The sequence below is a fragment of the Aquarana catesbeiana genome, linkage group LG01, assembly GCF_042186555.1.
Source record: "Aquarana catesbeiana isolate 2022-GZ linkage group LG01, ASM4218655v1, whole genome shotgun sequence".
NCBI classification, from domain to species: domain Eukaryota; kingdom Metazoa; phylum Chordata; class Amphibia; order Anura; family Ranidae; genus Aquarana; species Aquarana catesbeiana.
The window spans coordinates 798,809,323-798,829,868 of NC_133324.1; the positions used below are offsets into that span (position 1 = coordinate 798,809,323).

A 20,546-nucleotide genomic window follows, 5' to 3' on the forward strand; every position below is an offset into this window, starting at 1 on the left:
GAGAAAATGAAGTTCAAAGCTTCCCAGCATGCGTCGAATTGTTTCTGAGCATGCGTAGGAATTTTGCGCGTCGGGATTAGTACAGACGATCGAAATTTCCGATCGGAACTTTTCCTTAAAGAAAAATAGAGAACATGCTCCCAATCTTTTGCTGGCTGGAATGCTGCCAGCAAAAGTCAGATGGAGCATACACACGGTCGGAATTTCCGACCAAAAGCTCACATCGGACTTTTGCTGGCGGAATTTACGATCGTATGTACGGGGCATTCGCTTGACAAGGACTCTGAAGACTTTGGACGGTCATTTTGTTAGGATTTTCAAGGGCATCTGTTTGAGTAGTTAATAATTACTCCCTAGAACAGCCTGTCTAAATCTATAAGCTTTTTGTTAATAATTGAGCCATAGTGGTCAGCTCTGCAATTTATGTGCAAATAATAGCAGAATTTCCCAGAATGAACAGAGGGGATAATAAAAATACAGGAGCAGCTGTGTACTTCAATAATTAACATGCTGCTGCCAAAAACAAACAAACCAACTGACATGAATGGTGCATATTTAATAGTGGTTTAGAAAAAATAGTAAATGGCATAGCGATTCTCAGCAGTTGGTCCCTCATCCACCAGTGGTCACAATGTTTGGGGGAGATAAGAGAGATTTTGAAGTTGAAATAGTAAGTTAATATTTCACAAATTGGAAACTACAGTGTGTATTTTGTGCTGGGAACTGCATAGCACTATGCAGTTTCCATGTGGCTGAGATTTTGGAAAATCCTTGTTTGACTTAGGTGTGTTTGTTGATAGGCCACATAGAGATTAAAGCCCAATTACTTATGGAAAGGCTGTATACTTAATGCCACAAACATTGAAAAACAATCCATCCATTTTAAACATGATCATTTCAAAATCCCAAAATCAAAAATGATGGACGCAAGAGTAAAAGCCTTGAAGGTAGACACCTTGTGGTGCATGAAAGTACTTGGATTTGTCTTTAAATAAATTCCTGTGTCCTTGTGGAGTTCTCTTGGTCTAGGATGTACAATGGACTTCTGCCCAAGTCAAGAATAAACCTTGCTGTCCTGAAGCTTATCTACAACCTGGTCCTCCAATTGCCCCACGCAAGAGTTCCTCCACAAGGGGGTGGGGTTTACTCTCAATTTGACATGTATATCATTGGCCTAGCATCCAACCCTGCTTTACAGGGACACATGGTTTGATATGGAGAGTAACACCAGCACTTGTAGGCACTACAATTAAGGGCAGTTCCTGTAGAAATTTTTAGGCCAGGTTAGAGTCAATCTAATCAGGAGCCTATTCATACCGTAGAGCTGAAATTCCACTGTTTGGTCCACATTTGTTTGAGTGATTCATAAAATGCAGGTGGGTGCATGGAGCCTGTGGTGTCACACATAGTGTTCCTTGCATAACGCAGCAGGGAACACTTCATTACTACCAGTCACATGGCTTTTACTTTTTTCTATTTGTTTTCTATCCGTTCGCTCTTTAGCCTAAACATTGTGACTTTTTAAGAAGCATCTATATGGCCTTTGGTGTACACAGAGTGGGTTTATATCTTTGTTGCTATTGAGGAATATATTTAAAATGGTTGTAAACTTCAGACATGACATATGAAGAAAGCATTTGCCTCTATAGTGTGTGCTTGTCTCAATTAGGAGCGCTAAGTGTAATTTCTGTCTGCTGCTTCATTCTTCTGCTATCAGCATGAATCACTTATGACAAGTTTTCCTGACACCAAGAGAAAAATGGTGATGGGGAGAGACCTCCAGCAGATTGACAGCCCCAGCTCTGTTCCTGTGAGCTGTGTGGAAGGGGGTGTGTCTCTTCCCTCTAATCGGCTCTCAGAGCCCTCCTCTCCTACTGAGCTCTGCAAAGTGTAATTTCAGCTCTCCTCCTCCTTTTTTCTGAACTCTCAGACAAGCTTTGTAAATTCAGCACTTTGAATGGTTGTAGAGAAGAGAGGACTGCATATAAACAGATACAACACATGGAGGATTTGTTTAATTCCTGTGTATCACCTGAGGATAGTCACTTCACCGAGTATATGTAAGGGTTTACAACCGCTTTAAATGAAAGTATTTGTGCCTAGAAATCAACTTGAATACATCCTGGTCAGAATAGTTGATATGCATATCATTTTTACCTTTATGTTATTTGGGCATTTGCCTGTAAAAAAAAAAAAAATGCCCCTAACAGTAAGCACATACAAGTTTTCTTTTTCGTATTTTTTTGTTTGTACTAATATAATTACTGGATTTTATTGAAACATTTTCCTGTTGTTTTTCAGAAAGGGATTGTCTCGAGGAAGCAAAGACCTTCGGGTGGACCCTCTGCCAGTTCATTTCACACTTCCTGTGCAGGAGGCCATCCATAACTACACATGGTACTGTATGGACACCTATCAAGGCTAAGTGCAAAATAATCATAACAAATAAATATTTGTATGTACTGAGAAATAACTGATTACATTCAAAGCCAAGCAAGAAGTGCCCGAGAGAGCTCTATTTAATATACTCAGAAATTATCCAACACTCAGTACTCTTTTATTTGGCTCCCCTGATGTCAGTGAAAAGTATACAGTGCGGAAAATAATTATTTGATATCCTGCAGATTTTGGTAGTTTGCCTCTTACCGAGAAATTAAGGGGTCTATAATTTTTATAACATCTTCAGTGAATATGGAAAAAAACTGCGCTAGACTTGTAAATGAAAAGAAAAGACCAGGGCAGCAACTCAATAGTGGGATACACACAAATAGCTGTTAGAATAGAAAAGAGCTGCTCTCATGACAATAAATACATAAATGGTAAAACTAGTCCATAAATAAATCAATAGTCCACGGATTTAATTCAGGTAACCACCACAGTGACTTCACACAAATTGGAAGAAGTGCCCGACCACCGTATAAATTGCCTGCTTACCAGATAGTAGGCAACAAGAAGTGATCGGCTGTAACCCAGCCACGGCCTTTATCTTGGAAAGATGGCTGATGGACACATACAGTAATGCATCTGGTATTGGACCTGGTAATAACAACCCCCTAAGCGTCCCGCTGGATCATAGCTATGCTTGAGATGTACTCCGGGAAAGCTCAGAGAAGAGAGAAATTGGCCATAGCGTGATACTGTATACCATTTATTTAAGAAAAAGAGATATATTGCACTTTCATGGATAGGGTATAAAATACATAAAAACAAGTGGCGGATGGTGAACACAGGAGCCTGTCCTCCTCACAAACAGCGTGGCGACGTCAGTGCGTGCCCTCCCAGACGTGTTTCGTCATAGGTGATGTTTTCAATGGGGGTTGGGCAATACAATGACACACCACCATAAATAGGACAAAACCTCGTTCTGAGACCTAAGCGTCAGGCCGCAAACACCATTTTGGTTATGGGCATCTACCCATTCCAAAGCGGCAAACATAGATTAGACGGCCTGACATAAACGTCAAGCCATAATCGCCATTTAGGTACTGGGCAACCAATACCAAAACAATACCACTAGAGGGAAAATCTCCATACTGACTGACTGGAGCGGGGTTTGTAGGGAGATTTTCCCTCTAGTGGTATTGTCGGGCACTTCTTCCAATTTGTGTGAAGTCACTGTGGTGGTTACCTGAATTAAATCCATGGACTATTGATTTATTTATGAACTAGTTTTACCATTTATGTATTTATTGTCATGGGCGCAGCTCTTTTCTATTATAAAACCCATCTTCAGTGTTCTGGCTGAGGGAAGAAGGCTCTTATCCAAGATTTACAATACATGGCCCCACCCATTGGCCCCTGAATGTGGCAAAATTGGCCTTTACCTTTAGCAGAGAAACAGCCCCAAAGCTTAATGTTTCCACCTCCGTGCTTGACTGTAGGGATGGTGTTCTTAGGGTCATAGTCAGCATTTTTCTTCCTCCAAACACAGCGAGTTGAGTTAATGCCAAAGAGCTCAAATTTTGGTCTCATGTGACCACAGCACTTTCTCCAAATCCCTCTCTGAATAATTTAGATGTTCATTGGCAAACTTCAGACAGGCCTATACATGTGCCTTCTTGAGGAGGGGGACCTTGCGGGCACTGCAAGATTTCAATCCACGGCGGCGTATTGTGTTACCAATGGTTTGTCTGGTGACTGTGGTCCCAACTGCCTTCAGATAATTCACAAGCTCCTTCCGTATAGTTCTGGGCTGATCCTCACCTTTTTTATTATCATCCTTACCCCATGAAGGGAAATCTTGCATGAAGCTCCAGACCGAGGACGATTGATGGTTATTTTGTATTTCTTCCATTTGAGAATAATCGCTTCAACAGTTGTCTCCTTCTCACCAAGCTTCTTGCTGATTGTCTTTTAGCCTATTCCAGCCTTATGCAGGTCTACAATCTTCCCTGATGTCCTTTGACAGCTCTTTGGTCTTGCCCATGATGGTGAGGTTGGAATAGAAGAAAAAGATTCTGTGCAAAGGTGTCTTTTATATACGTAACGAGTTGTCATTAGGAGCACCTTCTTAAATTGACAGGGCTAATCTGTGTACTACAGGAGCACATACTAAAGCCAAACTGTGGGAGCCAGAATTATTGTTGGTGGGTAGGGGATCAAATACTTATTTTATTTTACTCACTGAACTGCAACTCAATTTATAACGTTTGCATCGTGTGTTTTTTCTGGATTTTTGGTTGATATTCTGTCCCTATTATTTAGGATACAGCTATGATAACAATTATAGCTTCTTCATTTCTTTGTAAGTGTTCAAACTTACAAAATATATAGGGGATCAAATAATTATTTTCACCACTGTATCTACAGCCAAAACTGAAAAAAGACTCAGTAGCTGGCGTTGGTGATCCCATAATTTCTGGCTGGAAAGTTTTAGTGTTCCTTAAAGGGCCATGAAGATCTACTCTTGCGGTTTATATCTTTGATAAGGGCCAGCCTTACACCCTCTATTGAAACATTTGGTGTCACCTTAATATACACAGAATACAAAGGGCAGGCACCCCGTTGGCCTCATTTGTGGTGGGACCTGTGTCCATTACCATATGATCCCAAAATTGTATTTTCGGCTGCGCTATACCTACCCATCTGCAGTCAGATACTGGAACCTGCCATGTAATACAGCAATATACACCTTAGATGCATGCCCTGATATATTTGGCTGGCTCCTTTGGATGTCATTAAGGGGTTCCTCCACTCCTTGAGAGTTTTTTGTTCTCCTCATGTCTCCTTCCCCTGTTTGATGCCCCATGTGTGTCTCCTCTTTCCTGATCGTCACCGTTCTCTCCTCTGCATCCAAAGTCATTCAACACCCACCCAATCAGTACCGAAGTAGCAAGTATATCTTGCGAAATGCATTGACGTTTGAGTATGGAGCAACACACTATGGAGCAATTTCATGAATCTCGTTGAATGTTGACCTATTTGGTGGACTCCAATATACTGCACAAATACATTGTGACTTTTTCTGTCTCCTTACTCAGGACTGGGTATAGGTTGACTCTTTGTAGATGGAGGGTGTTTTTTAATTTCCTCTTTTTATATGTTGGTTGTATTTTATTGTATATCCAATAAAATTTGTTACTTTTTATACATGCTGCCTCATGCTGTGCCTACAAAATCGGTGTTTTGAGAAGCTTATCTAGCTTCTCCCCTCTTTTCATTACTATTTGGATGTTGGCAAGGTGAGGGTTCTCCTTCCCATACAGCCAAAACTGTTTTTGTTAGACATCTTTCTGGGCTTAGGTACTGATTCCTAATCCACAGGATATGCCGCGTTTGGGAGGTGATATGCCGCCTCCTACACACTTGCTTACACCGAAAGCCCTCTTCACCATGACGCAACATCATCCATTGGACATGGTTGCAGCATTGGCCCTTTCACATCTATGGAGTGCGCTGGCAGGTGGTGTCATCTGCCAAATGAAGCGTGCCCTTTTTCTTTGCCACACTATGAAGCACAGCTTCACGCCTGGGGTAATGTGTATGGGACTGTTCATTGACCATTGCCTGGTTTTGACAGGCAGCTGAGGCGAGGTAAAAATGCTCATCGACCACCTGTTTTTGCCACCTGACAGTGCCCTTGTGAAAGGTGCCTTAGTTTTGGATAACGTAGTAAATGGTTAAAGCCTAAGTTTACCTAAAACAACAACAAAAAAAATTAATCAGTACAAGGGACATTATTTCATCCTTCTCCAATACCCCCAGAATATTAAAACGGTAGGGGTAAGTGAGTGCCTGCTGGAGGGGCAAAGCAGAGAGCGGTCTTTGATCGCTCAGTTCTCAGTGTAGAGCCAGTGGGGGAAAGCTACAGCTTTGGATCAATGCTGCAGCCATCTAGGTGAATACTTATATTTATTTATTTTTAACTCCCGTACTTCTCTTTTAATTATTTCCTAATCTAGTTAGGTTACTGAGGCAAATGAATATTTGCAAGTCTGTAAATATATGTCTTATATAAATCACTAAAGCTTCAAGGGAACCTGTCTGGACAAAACTATGGGACTGCTAACTTATTTTTAAAGTTGATTTGTGACTGTTGATAAGCAGGAAGGTGCTTATCCGCTTAGTATTCTGCTCTGCTCCGCTTCTCTGCTGGATGCTCAGACCATGCTCCTTTGATGGCCACTGTGAAGTATATACATACCTGAGGAATGGTCCCTGCATGGTTCCGAATCATTGCTTTTTTAGTGTGATAATACAAGAATAAAGAAATTGGCAGTTTGAAACAAGTTTGTTGGTGTGCTGTCGACATATTTAACCTAGGTTGTACAGCAGGTTGTGACCAGTGGGGAGTCGTTGCAGCACCCTTTTAATCACATGGTTGATTTCAGTATGATATGCAAGAGAAATATACCATGTATATATAAAGGGGGTCGCCCCCCAGCTGGAGGATATAACTTGGCAATGTATTATTCAAATGATAAAACCAACATTGTTCTGTAGTCAGACAAAGGTATTTTTTCAACTTTGGGCTGTCTTATTCCTTATCCCTCTTCACTACTTGCTAAGGCCCTGGCCTGTGCAGGTCAATGTAGATAATGCAGTGATGACCTCACAATCAAGCATATGTCAGGGACTTATTTTTGCATTAGCGTTACCTTTTTTTTTCTGCTTATTGCATTTGACATTGTTAATGATTCTTATGACTGTAAATAAAAGTCTAATTCTTTGATGTCTCCCCTCAGTGAATCGATTTACTCTCTTTCATCCAGTGGACAATCTACCCCAACAGAGTTAAATAATTCATGGTCAGGAATACAGAGCTACACTACGGGACTGTCCACCGAGAGGAGCTCAGTTTATTCCTGGACAGACGATGTACGTTTCTTCTTAATTTTCTCAGAGTTTGCATTAAATTGTCTAGCCATTCATTAATGCATTACATGATTTATATTAGTACTAAACCAGGAGGAAACTTGCTGTACAGATAAACCTTGACAGACCGAGAACATCAGTTTCATTTATTTGAATCTGGTGTTGAAAGTGTTAGCGTGCCAAGTTCAGGATATTAAAAGCACAAGGATAGAAGTTTGAGAGTAGATCAGAGAAAGTTGAAATGATTTTCCCCGTAATCATTGTCCTTATGTTGCCCGTTGAACTCCAGGTATGGTTTTTATTGTATAGTTACATTAGTTCAGCTTCGACCAAAGTAAGAATGCATATTTCATATATGTGGGACAGCTGTGGAAGCAGAGAATCACTATTGTACTTAGCACTACCTCAGTGATCGCCGCTGTCTCAAGGGTCCTGTGGCGAGTAGCTGCCCTTCTGCATAGGGAACACAAGTTTGCTCGCTCAGCATGGCTGCCATTCACAGAACACCTTGTATTTTTTACCTTCTTTAATCAAAGAACAAATTTTGCTTATTCAAAACACTGTGAACAGTGCCAAGCAACCGCTTGTGTTCACTATTGAGGAAGGCAGCTGCTCAGCGCAGGACCTGGAAAACCGTGGTGATCACTGTAGTAGTGGTGACTACTATGGTGATGCTCTGCTTTAACAACAGGCCCATAGGTATGTATTATGTACAGTATATTTACATTAGTCAAAACTTGACCAACTTAACAAACTTAACTATGCATTAAATACCATAGCTGGATTTCAGCTTTAAAGTTACTACAACCTAGACACAATTAAAATATAAGGCCCCTTTGTACAGGTTCCATGTCCTTTCTTCACATATGACATGACTATACAGTAGAAGGAAAAATGAAAACCTTAGAATGAAAACAGGATGTGAACCATTTATATGTAGATTGTTTGTTATACTGACAATCTACTTATCAAGAATGTGCAGAAAAAGAGGGATGTTACCTGAGCTAAAAACTATTTTATGATCTCATCATTCAGCTCCTATACCCCTTTTCATTAAGATCTGCTGGAATCATTCAAAAGTGTCCAGAGGAGTGTTTTCCAACTGGGGTCCTCTGGCATCCTGGGTGCTGTTTGGGTCCCGTGGAGCCCTGCGCAAAGGACCCGGTTTGCCCTGATTAGCATCATGAGTTGCCATGATGCTGCTGGGGCGGCTTCGAGAATCATAAGAACAAATTACGCTCTTGGGCCACCACGCACATTGTCATTCATTGCAATGGTGTTGGTGGCCTGGTCCGCCCGCACCAGAACACCACAGCATGCTGATCCAGGGCAGGAGGTATGTAGGCCTGCCCCTAGCTTTTGGGGAAGCAAAACCATCAACTTCCTCCAGACTTGTTCCACTTCCTGCCCTCTGCTGTGTTGCTGGAGCCAAAAAGTAGGGCTCTGATGTGAAGAGGGGACTTTGTGATAGAGGGCTCTGTGATGGGGGATTGTGTAATTGGTGGACTCTGTTAAGGGGGTGCTCTGTGATGGGGGTATTGTGTCATTTGGAGGCTCTGTGACAGGGGAACTGTGTGATTCAGGGGACTTTTATGTGATGAGAGGCTTATGTTAATTTCATCAAGGTGGTGTGCATTGTCCTTGGCTCAGGTTTCTCATTGCTAAGTAACATTTACATTTTGTATACTTTTAGACTTGAGTGCTTTGAGATTTTGCATACTTGCAAAAATGGAAAAAAGTTTTAGAAACAATGGTATAGCGGTAGTTAGATAAGGCAACAATAAATTGCAAATTATTAATAGACATATATAATTGTTGTGCTGCCTTTCTTTTATTCTGTTGCACTAGGCACATGTCCAGGAATGCTTATTGTTAAATATAATCCTTTGTTATCTCTGAGTCACTTAATATCCTAGCTATTGACAAGCCTAACAAGGTATGATTAAATTGAATAGTAAGAAAAAAAGTGGGGCCTCTGCAAGCACTCAATTTGTAGAGCAACTAAGAAAAGCCCACCATCCTACATCCATACAAGTTACTCAGGTCATTCTGCTTTTGTGGACATAAACTTTGCTTCTTACTTTCAAATAGATGATTATTTTGCAGTCAAACAAGATAAGATGTTTCTGTCAATGGCAACAGCATAGTTTCAAATTAATGTTGCAATGTAGTTTTCTTTTGTTTTTACATTTACTGAGAAACTCTTGTAGGAAGAAAATGAGCAAAATGTGCTCCAAGCGTTTGAGTACTGTAACAAAAATGTCTCTTTGTGCGTGTTCTCTGCTAGGAGTTCGATAAAGCTAATGCACAGAGGGTTCATCATTTGTTCTGGGATGTCGATGAGATGCTTTTTGAGGGCACTGTCAGTTCACAGAACAAGAACCTACAAGCAGAGTGCAAAGACTGGACTGAAAGATCACCCCATCTCAGGTAATATAGTGTATTTTTTTGTGAGCTATAATTTTGACCAGTGTGTTTTTGTAAAGACTACGAGTGTTTGACTGATGAGCAATATATTCTTTTACGTCACATTGTATTAAAATACTTAATAATAGATTTTAGTTTGTTTTAATTAGTCTAAACAAAATACAGTAAAACATTGGTTTGAGAGTAACTTGGTTTGAGAGGGATTTGCAAGACAAGCTAAATTTTTTAATACACTTTGACTTGATATACAAGCGATGTCTTGATATACAAGTAGCGTCACGTCACAACTGAGTATAAAAGAGAAGAGAGGCGCCTCTAAGTGTAGCAATATGGTTACATTTAATGAAGGTACAACATTTAGCAACTCATATGGTTGATGATTAAAACAGGCACATCTAAGTATGCAGGCATTAGGGGTAAAGATGTCCACATAGACCATCCTCCTCACCGGCATCGACGTTGTCCCTTCCATGCTGCGATCCACGAGCGGTTCAATCGCACTACTGCAGGGTAGTCTTCCCGGTCACGATTGCAGACTGACAGCGGTGATAGCCGGCGATGTGGGGGATGGTCTATGTGGACAGTTTTACCCCGGATTCCTGCATACTTAGATGTGCCTTTTTAATCATCAACCATGTGAGTTGCTAAATGTTGTACCTTCATTAAATGTAACCATATTGCTACACTTAGAGGCGCCTCTCTTCTCTTTTATACCCTGTAGCTCCTGCTGGAGTTTGCTTCTAATCCCCTTGTGGAGGCTTCCATTTGTGGATGGACATTTTATGGTTTCACAACATATCACAATGATATGATCTTTTTATATGGACTATAAACGGAAGGACTTATGAATAAATTGTTGTGGAACAAATCATCTGGGTTTCCATTATTTCCTATGGGGAAATTCGCTTTGATATACTTGGATTTGGATTACAAGCATGTTTCCTGAACGAATTATGCTCGCAATCCAATCCATTTTACTGTATTCTAAAAATATAGCCCAACTCTAAAAAGCCTAACTCCTTTGTCATGCTTACCCCTAACGCAGGTGGTCAGACACCATAGCTTTTGTTTTTTTTAACCTATAGCAGACCCCTTCCCCATAAGGCAAGCAGGCCTACTGGTTCTCAGTTGCCCGCAGGACTTATACACAATGATATAGTGCCTGGCTACCACGCCAGGGCATGCGTGAACTGAGCAAACAGGTGCTTGTGGTTGGAGTTCAGAGAATAGTCCATGTATTCGATCCAAGGTCATACACAGGGAAATCCAATCAGCAGAGCAGACAAACTGGTAGCTTGGAAAACTTGTTACACATGCAATATCACAAGATTACAAGAATGACACTGCGGGCTTGGCTTGCTTAAATCAGGTTTGGTCTCCACCCAGAGACTGGCCACATTAATCACCTTGCAGGTGGGCAGATAGACAAGGAGAAACCCAGAAACAAGGAGCCAAACCCAGAAATGAGGAGCAGGAGCACTAGACGCTCCTGACATCCTTCTAGATATACACTTATATCCAATACACACATTCCATACCTTCATAGATATGCAGTTTCACAAATTTGAGAACTCAACATTTGTGACAGTGGAATATTTTCAATACAGCTATGTTACAGATTATTGGGTCTATTCAAGTAAAGCAGCCAATAGCAACCAAACATATTTGATTGGTTGGTAAGGTCTGTTGCACTTTGAACTTGCCTTTCATTTTATTGGATAATTCTGTATTTAATGTAATTAACCTAATTTTAATTCCCTTGTTTTTTGTTGTGCTTTTAAGGATATTAGGAAAACAACAAATTTTTCCTAAGGATGAAGGCTTTCAACATATTCAGAGTAAAACTTCAAAACCCTCCACAACAGGTTCCAGTACTGGTTGCATAAGTACCACTGAAGATATTGGATCCTTGGGACAGTAAGATGATTTATTCTCATAACTGAATATTAACAGGTAGTCCTGGTAGAACATTTGAGAATTTCTGAATTTTTTATAAATGATACAAAAAGTTTTGTAAAAATGTTATGAACTAGCTTAGAAGAGCAAAGAAACAAAGAGACAATTTGGGCTAGTAACAGATAACACTAATCGCTGGTTAAATAGTCAAGACTATTCTTTTTTTTTTTTACTTTCATGTTTACTTTTCTACAGTGTATCTATTTTTTAAGACCTGACAGGGGTTATAACCTTCCCCTTACTCTACATTAAAAAAAAAAAGTTTTGCCTTCATTTCTACTTCAAGTTATAACTTGCTGTAACATTGATCAATGCAGAAAGAGGGTTTGAAAGCAGTTGTGCAACACATATTAGGTTCTATCAAACAAAACAGGCCCTGGAGTGTACCCATTGGGAAAGTAAGATGTATGTATAATGCCCTGTACACACGGGCAGACTTTTCGGCATCAAAGGTCCGACAGTCTTTCCGACGGACTTCCAACGGACTTTCTAACGAACGGACTTGCCTACACACGATCACACCAAAGTCCGACGGATTCGTACGTGATGACGTACGACCGGACTAAAATAAGGAAGGTCATAGCCAGTAGCCAATAGTTGCCCTAGCGTAGTTTTTTGTCGGACTAGCATACAGACGAGCGGATTTTTCGATAGGAATTGGGTCCCGCAGAGTCTCGACGTAAAGATTTGAAACATGTTACAAATCTAAAGTCCGTCAGATTTTCAACAGAAACAGTCCGCTGAAGGTCCGATGAAGCCCACACACGGTCGGATTGACCGCTGGATTCGGTCCGTCGGACCAGTCCGGTTGAAAAGTCCGCTCGTGTGTACAGGACATTAGGCTCCTAACTAGTTAATTCACCATTTGTCCTCTAATTCCTGGCTGCCATCACTAGAAGTAAATTATAAATGCTGGTGGGTACTGGGCGATTAAATTGTACTGCAGGTGTTGCTTTATTACTGTCCATCAGATACCGGCTGTGGTGCGGGAAAGTAACATTCTCTGCATGTTTCCTGCAATGCTTTCAAAACGTACTGCCTTTGCAACCTGCTGCGGGTGCCAAAACATTGTTAACGGCACCCCGAATGCAGATTCCAAATGCAATACGTTTACAGGCACCAGATCATATGGTACCGCAGTACCATGCTATTTGACGCAGGGCACTTTTCAAGTAGTGCATGGATTTTGAATGGGCTGCCAAATTGCACTGCAGGAGAACACACAGGAATGTGGATTGCATTGCTCTGCGACTCTGATGTGAACCAGCCCTTAAAATCCTGAATGTTGATCTTGTGACCACCTAAAGCAAAATCCTCTGTTGAAAAATGTTTCTGTATTGTGCTTTGATAATATACAGTATATAAAGAATTAAGGTCTATGGAATTTTGGAGTACAGTGGTTTAAAATTAACTATTCTGAAATTATTACGCGTATGCATTTTTGTGGCATTTTTGCAGTGGATGAGTGTGAAAGTGCCCTAAGTGATATCCCCTTTTTTTTAATTTTTTTTTTTAAATCAGTAGCAGGTATGGTACTTAGAATGAGTGAAAAGTGTCCCTTCTTTCGATGACTGCTATGTTAGTTAAAAACTTCATTCTCCTGCCCTCCTGGAATAGCCGTACAGCTGCACAGATTAATGGAGCTGTTCGTCAAAAGTGCCCACTATGCCCAACCTTTCGACCCCCTCTGCTCCATTCCTAAAAGCTGTACTATCACCCACAATTAAAAGTGCTGTATGAATTGAGGACGGAAAACGAAGACAGAAAAATTTGCTTCCTTTAATGGAGTAGACGGGCAGAATGGAGCAGATGGGCAGAAAGGGCAGAATGGAGCAGATGGGCAGAAAGGGCAGAATGGAGCAGGTGGGCAGAAAGGGTAGTAAAGAAGCACTGTTATTGAGTACTTTTAACTGTTCCAACGGCTTGTATTAACTCCCGCAACATCAGAAGACCAAAGCTGGAGTTGGGGGAGGGGGGTGAGTGTTCAGCGGAATGAAGATTTCAATGAACATGGCAGCCACCAGAACAAGGGACATTTTTCATTCATTGTAAGTACCATTGCTGGTTCTGATTTAAAAATAAAATATTTTGTTTAGCTTAAAGTGGAGTTCCACCCACTTTTACAACTCTTCAGCATCCCTCACTAAACTGTGCACTGTAAACGGATTGGATATTTTTACATTTTTTTTCTCAGCACCTACTGTATATCTGCTGTATTCATTTTTCACTTCCTCCTCCCTGGCCGCGGCCCATCGTTTCCTGTTTGCAATGGCTTCTGGGAAGGGGCAGCAACTTCCTCTGACACTGCTGTTGCTATGGAAACCTGACCTGAAACCTATTACACTGCTTGTGCTGCACTGAGCATGTGCGAGATCTGCAAGGATGAGATCCAGGAGAAATACAGTCTGGCTTCAGATGCCCACACTTAAGATGGCCACGGCCTGCTGTAAGTTTATAAAATAACAAACTACTGCTATAAACTAACAAAACAGACCTTAGTTTACAGACTAACTTTACTAGAATGCATTAAGCTTGTGTATTATAGGGGTATTTTTATTTAAAAACTATAATTTCGGCCGGAACACCACTTTAAGGTTAGCCTGTAATGGAAATATCACATTTGGGTATTCACTGCAATATCAGTGTTTCAGGTTTCATATTAAGGAGTTGTAAAGACTCAAGGTTTTTCACCTTAATGCATTCTATGCATTAAAGCGGAGTTCCACCCAAAAATGAAACTTCCGCTTTTCGGAATCCCCCCCCCTCCGGTGTCACATTTGGCACCTTTCAGGGGGGAGCAAGGGGAGGGGGAGCAGATACCTGTATAATCCAGGTATTTGCTCCCATTTCCGGGCATAGATAGCCGCAGTATCCTTGGATATCTATCCCATATCCGGCGCCACCTCTGTCCCCCCCACTGTCTTCTGGGAGACACACAGGTCCCAGAAGACAGCAGGGACCAGTGCGCATGCGTAGTAGGGAACCAGGCTGTGAAGCCACAAGGCTTCGCTTCCTGATTCCCTTACCGAAGATAGTGGTGCCTCCACTCGAGAGCCGAGGGACAGATCGGCTTTGGGTGCCGATATTGCGGGCGCCCTGGACAGGTAAGTGTCCATATTTTAAACATCAGCAGCTGCAGTATTTGGCAGAACTCTGCTTTAAGGTGAAAAACCTTCTGTGGTGCAGCTGCCCCCCAGAGCCCCTCTTTTTCTTTCTTTTTTCTGAGCACGAGCCCAGCAGCTCCAGCCGCTGTCTCAGGTCCTCATTGGATAGATTGATAGCAGCAGGAGCCAATGGCTCCCGCTGCTGTCAATCAAATCCAGTGACACTGGAGCGGGGGGCGGGGCTGAGTCCTGCTGTCTGTGTCAAGTCTGTGTCGATGGACGCAGCAGCAGGACTTGGGAGCATGCCCGCACAAGTGCCCCCATGTAATCGGGCTCTCCGTGGGGGCAATCGATGAGGAAGAGGAGCCAGGAGCGCCACTGGGGGACCCCAGAAAAGGAGAATTGGGGAAACTTACTGTTTCTTATTTGTTTTTTTAGACTTTGTGTGTCTGGCTCGAGACTGGTCCCTTCATCTTCTCCATTACAAAGGACTGAGGAGTCCATATCCAGCTCAGGTTCTCTGGACTTTATGTCATCAACGTACTCCTTTCTGGAGGAAGAGATCTATGATGCAGATGGCACTGTTGAAGAATACCTCGCCTATGACAGCAGAGAACAGTAAATAGAACATTTTGTTTAGTAGTAGTATAAATTTACAAATATAATCATTACAATGGAAATTAAGTATAGCTTACCTGACTGTAAAAAAAATATGAATATTATTATTATTATTATTATTATTATTCAGGATTTATATAGCGCCAACAGTTTACGCAGCGCTTTACAATATAAAAAGGGAGACAATACAGTTATAATACAATACAATACAATAGGATTAAGAGGGCCCTGCTCAGAAGAGCTTACAATCTAATAGGGTGGGGCAGGTGGTACAAAAGGTTGTAACTGTGGGGAATGAGCTGGTGGAAGTGGTAGGAGATTAGTTGGAGACGTGATAGGCTTTCCTGAAGAGATGAGTTTTCAGGGATTGCCTGAAGGTAGCAAGAGTAGGGGATAGCCGGATAGATGGAGGTAGCGAGTTCCAGAGGATGGGAGAGGCTCTGGAGAATATTTGATAAATCAAATGGTTGAGAGCGTCGATTGGAGTGTTCTGGCAAGGGGGGGGTTTTGCGTGGGGCGTCCCCGTCAGAACACAACAGCTCAGCAGGGGAGATCGCTGTACTAACGTCGGATCGGAGCTGACAGTTTTTTCCGTTCAACCCGCTGGGTTGAACAGAAAAAAACGAATCATTTTTACAAGGCTTAACACTAATGCCGCGTACACACACGATCGGACTTTCCGCCAAAAAACACGTGGATTTTTGTTCGAAGGATGTTGGCTCAAACTTGTCTTGCATACACACGGTCACACAAATGTTGGCCAAAAATTCCAAACGTGAGAATGCAGTGACGTACAAGGCGTACGACGAGCCGAGAAAAAGGAAGTTCAATAGCCAGTGCGGCTCCTTCTGCTTGATTCTGAGCATGCGTGAATTTTTGTGCGCCGGACTTGTGTACACACGATCGGACTTTCCATCAACAAAGTTAAGTTGTCTGAAAATTTGAGAACCTGCTCTCAAACATTTGTGGCCGGAAAGTCCGACAGCAAATGTGCGATGGAGCATACACATGGTCGGACTTTCCGACAACAAGCTCACATCCAACATTTACCGTCGGAAAGTCCGATCGTGTGTACACGGCATAACGGAGCTTAAAAATAATCAGTCTCCCCTCCTGCTACCTATTCTGCTTAACCTGTAAAAAAAAAAAAAAAAAAATGATGTGTATACCTTTTTTAGTTCTCTCCAGTCTAGGTCACGTAATCCACAGTTCTGGCTCCCCTTTATCAGTGAGTGATGGCTTCAGGGGAGAGGAGGGAGCGGCAAAAGCGGCTGGGCCAACCGCTGTTGAGCGCTCCCTCCTCTCCCCTGCAGCCGCCACTCACTGACGCAAGGAATATGACCAGACCAAAGCAGACTTATGCCGCATACACACAAGCAGACTTTACGGCAGACTTTGCTCGGCGGACTTTACGTCGGACTTTGTCGGCTCCTTGCGCCGAACTTAAAAAGGGACGGACTTGGACACACACGATCACTGCAAAAGTCCGCTGGTTTTGAACGCGGTGATGTACAGCACGTACGACGGACTATAAAAAGGAATTTCAAGCCCCACTACGGCACCCTTTGGGCTCCTGCTAATCTCGTGTTTATCTCGTGTTAGTAGAAGTTTGGTTAGAGACGATTTGTTTTCACACTTCAGCTTATTTTGATCGTTTTCTGTGGTTCAGTTTGTGCTTGTGAGGTTTGTATCTGCTTTTTAGTGCGTGTTGGTCAGTTCGTAACCTGCCTAGCAGGCCATTCTGGTCCGTTTGTTCCTGATTTTCAGGTCGTTCTTCATAGGCCTTGCTGTTCTTCAGTGCGTTTGTTATAAGTTTGTTTGTTTGACCAGCCGACTGTTTTGAAGCCATGTCGCGTGGACGTACTCGTTCTTGAGTTCGTGCTGCGTGGGGACTTGGTGTTGGGGTCCAGTCCATGAACAGGGCGAGGAGGAGTTCATGGATGAAGAATTGGTTGCGCCAGCGTGACCAATTCTCGCATATGCCTTTGCTCCGTGAGCTCCGTGAGAATAATCCTGAGGATTTCAGGAATTATCTCTGGATGACGGACCCCGTTTTTGAGCGTCTGCTGGCTATGCTGACCCCCTATATCAGCAGGCAGGATACCTGCATGAGGCAAGCCATCAGTGCGGAGCAGAGGCTAGTTGCCACTTTACGTTACTTGGCGACTGGGAGAAGTCTTCATGACTTGAAGTTCTCGACAGGCATCTCCCCCCAGGCTCTGGGGATAATAATCCCAGAGACTTGTTCTGCCATCATTCAGGTCCTGCAGAAGGACTATATGAAGGTAAGTTGTATCCTTTAACATTACATGATATGTATTAAAATGTTTGCTAATGTATAGCCTAAATGTCCTCCTTACCTAATTACCATGCTTGGAATATTTTGTGAATGTCCCCTTTATCTTCATGCATGCCTGTTTTTTCACATTAATCATTTATTGCCCTACATGCATATTTACATTCAATAACCTCCCCACCATGCAATCCTGGGTCCATTTATATCTCTAGCCTATAGTCCCTTGAACAATGTATATTGTCAGCTCCATTGTACTTTGATCCTCCCCCACCCCCTTAAATGTTTGAAACTGTCAGGTGTGTTTCTTAACCTAATTAGTACCCCTCCCCCACCCCCTCAAATGTTTGAAACTGTCAGGTGTGTTTTAGACCCTAATTAGTACCCCTCCTCCACCCCCTCAAATGTTTGAAACTGTCAGGTGTGTTTTAGACCCTAATTAGTACCCCTCCCCCACCCCCTCAAATGTTTGAAACTGTCAGGTGTGTTTTGACCCTAATTAGTACCCCTCCCCCACCCCCTCAAATGTTTGAAACTGTCAGGTGTGTTTCTTAACCTAATTAGTACCCCTCCCCCACCCCCACAAATGTTTGAAACTGTAGGTGTGTTTCTTAACCTAATTAGAACCCCTCCCCCACCCCCACAAATGTTTGAAATTGTCAGGTGTTTTTATTAACCTAATTAGTACCCCTCCCCCACCCCCACCCTCACAAATGTTTGAAACTGTCAGGTGTTTTTATTAACCTAATTAGTACCCCTCCCCCACCCCCACAAATGTTTGAAACTGTCAGGTATTTTTATTAACCTAATTAGTACCCCTCTCCCACCCCCACAAATGTTTGAAACTGTCAGGTGTTCTTATTAACCTAATTAGTACCCCTCCCCCACCCCCACAAATGTTTGAAACTGTCAGGTGTGTTTTTGACCCTAATTAGAACCCCTCCCCCACCCCCACAAATGTTTGAAACTGTCAGGTGTGTTTCTTAACCTAATTAGTACCCCTCTCCCACCCCCACAAATGTTTGAAACTGTCAGGTGTGTTTATTAACCTAATTAGTACCCCTCCCCCACCCCCTCAAATGTTTGAAACTGTCAGGTGTGTTTATTAACCTAATTAGTACCCCTCCCCCCACATTCAAATTGATCAATGGGCCATCAGAGGGGGTGATTAATCTTATAAGTGGGCCTTATGTTTTTGATCATTTAAATTACAAACACACATATTAATAATGTTTGACTGCTGTTGTTCACTAATGTTTTTGTGTATAATTTGATATCCAAGTTATGTTTAAAAGTACTTATCTTAATTTTTTTAATTTTTTCACTCCACAGTTTCCTTCCAGTACACAGGAATGGCAGACTGTGGCCTCCCAGTTCGCTGACCATTGGGACTTTCCCAACTGTGTCGGGGCGATTGACGGGAAGCATGTCCGCATTGTGCCACCACCGCATTCGGGGTCTTATTTCTATAACTACAAGGGGTTCCATAGTGTAGTTTTGATGGTGGTGGTCTCGGCACATTTGGAACTTTCTGTTTGTGGATGTGGGGAAGAACGGCCGGATGTCTGACGGAGGAGTGTTTGCACAGACCGAGCTGTGCCAGCGTCTCCAGACTGGTGGCCTGGGATTGCCACCTGATGACCAGAATGTGGATGGACTCCCCTCAGTTTTTATCGCTGATGAAGCGTTTGCTCTCGGTGAGCACTTGATGAGGCCATTCCCCCAAAGGACACTCACCCCTGAGAGGAGGGTATTTAATTACCGGCTGGCCAGAGCAAGAAGAGTTGTGGAGAATGCCTTTGGGATTCTGGCCAGCCAGTTCCGTTTGTTCCTTTCAGCCATAAATCTGGCGGACTATAAAATTAATCACGTCATACTTGCTTGCTGCATACTATATAACTTTTTACGTAGACATTCGGCTACATATATTACCTCTGTTGGGCCTGAGGCCGGACTTGTACAAGATCAAACACTGACAGGCCTGGAAATTGGCCGTATTGGCTTGGCCCCCCGAACCGCACATCAAGTGCGTGAGCGATATGTGAATTATTTTAATGGTTGGGGGGCCATTGCTATTCAACAAGAGCTTTAATTTTTACAAAAAATAAAAATAAATAATTTGGGATAAAATATCTTGTTTTTCTTCTTGTTTGCATTTAGTTTGGTCTGTCTCCTTGTGCACTTGTATTAGTGGCAAGTGCATTTACCTTTAGTTAATAAGGCCCTTTGTCACTGTAACCACACAAAAATTTGCAAAACATATTATTGAGAAATAATCAGCCACACACATTGTAGTAGTAAAAACATTTTACTGTGTGCACATTGAAAGGTGCATTTTTGGAAACATTTTTTTGTTTTGTTTTGTTTTTTTTTTTTTTTTTTTGTTTTTTAACGTTATTAAAGGCATATTTAAACAAAAATAGACCTTGTTTAAAATCTTAAAATTCACAACAGTGTTTTTAAAAACATACAAAAAAAAAAGATGTTCAAAATTGAACATTACAAAAGGGACAAGTTAACATGTGCTATCACCCATCATGGGTGAGCAATGTACATGTTTTGTGTGTGCAATCCTTTGTTCCTCTCACCACTAAATAATTTTGAGGATGAAGGGGTTGCAAACACAAAACAAAGTACATTGATATCCCATGATGGAAGATAGCACATGATGACACACCGTGTGCATCATAAAAAAATTTTTTTAACAAAAAAACTTTAACAACATATTTCTAGAAGAAACAAACTTCACAAGGAAATGAAGAACATGATTGATGTTTTTAGGCAAAACGTTATCATATTCTGCCCAAGACATCAATCATGTTCTTCATTTCCTG

The 20,546-nt window shown here is 42.0% G+C and overlaps 1 protein-coding gene across 4 annotated transcripts in view; it reads left to right on the forward strand.

The window, feature by feature from the left end:
• Window positions 1-20,546, forward strand: part of FAM149A (family with sequence similarity 149 member A) — a 177,039-nt gene that overhangs the window by 105,500 nt on the left and 50,993 nt on the right. For all 4 annotated transcript variants that reach the window (XM_073607670.1, XM_073607679.1, XM_073607687.1 and 1 more), the window contains exons 2-6: window positions 2,302-2,397; window positions 7,185-7,317; window positions 9,602-9,744; window positions 11,524-11,658; window positions 15,240-15,419. In XM_073607670.1, coding sequence (XP_073463771.1) covers window positions 2,302-2,397; window positions 7,185-7,317; window positions 9,602-9,744; window positions 11,524-11,658; window positions 15,240-15,419 — 687 coding nt within the window. The remainder of the gene's footprint in view (window positions 1-2,301; window positions 2,398-7,184; window positions 7,318-9,601; window positions 9,745-11,523; window positions 11,659-15,239; window positions 15,420-20,546) is intronic.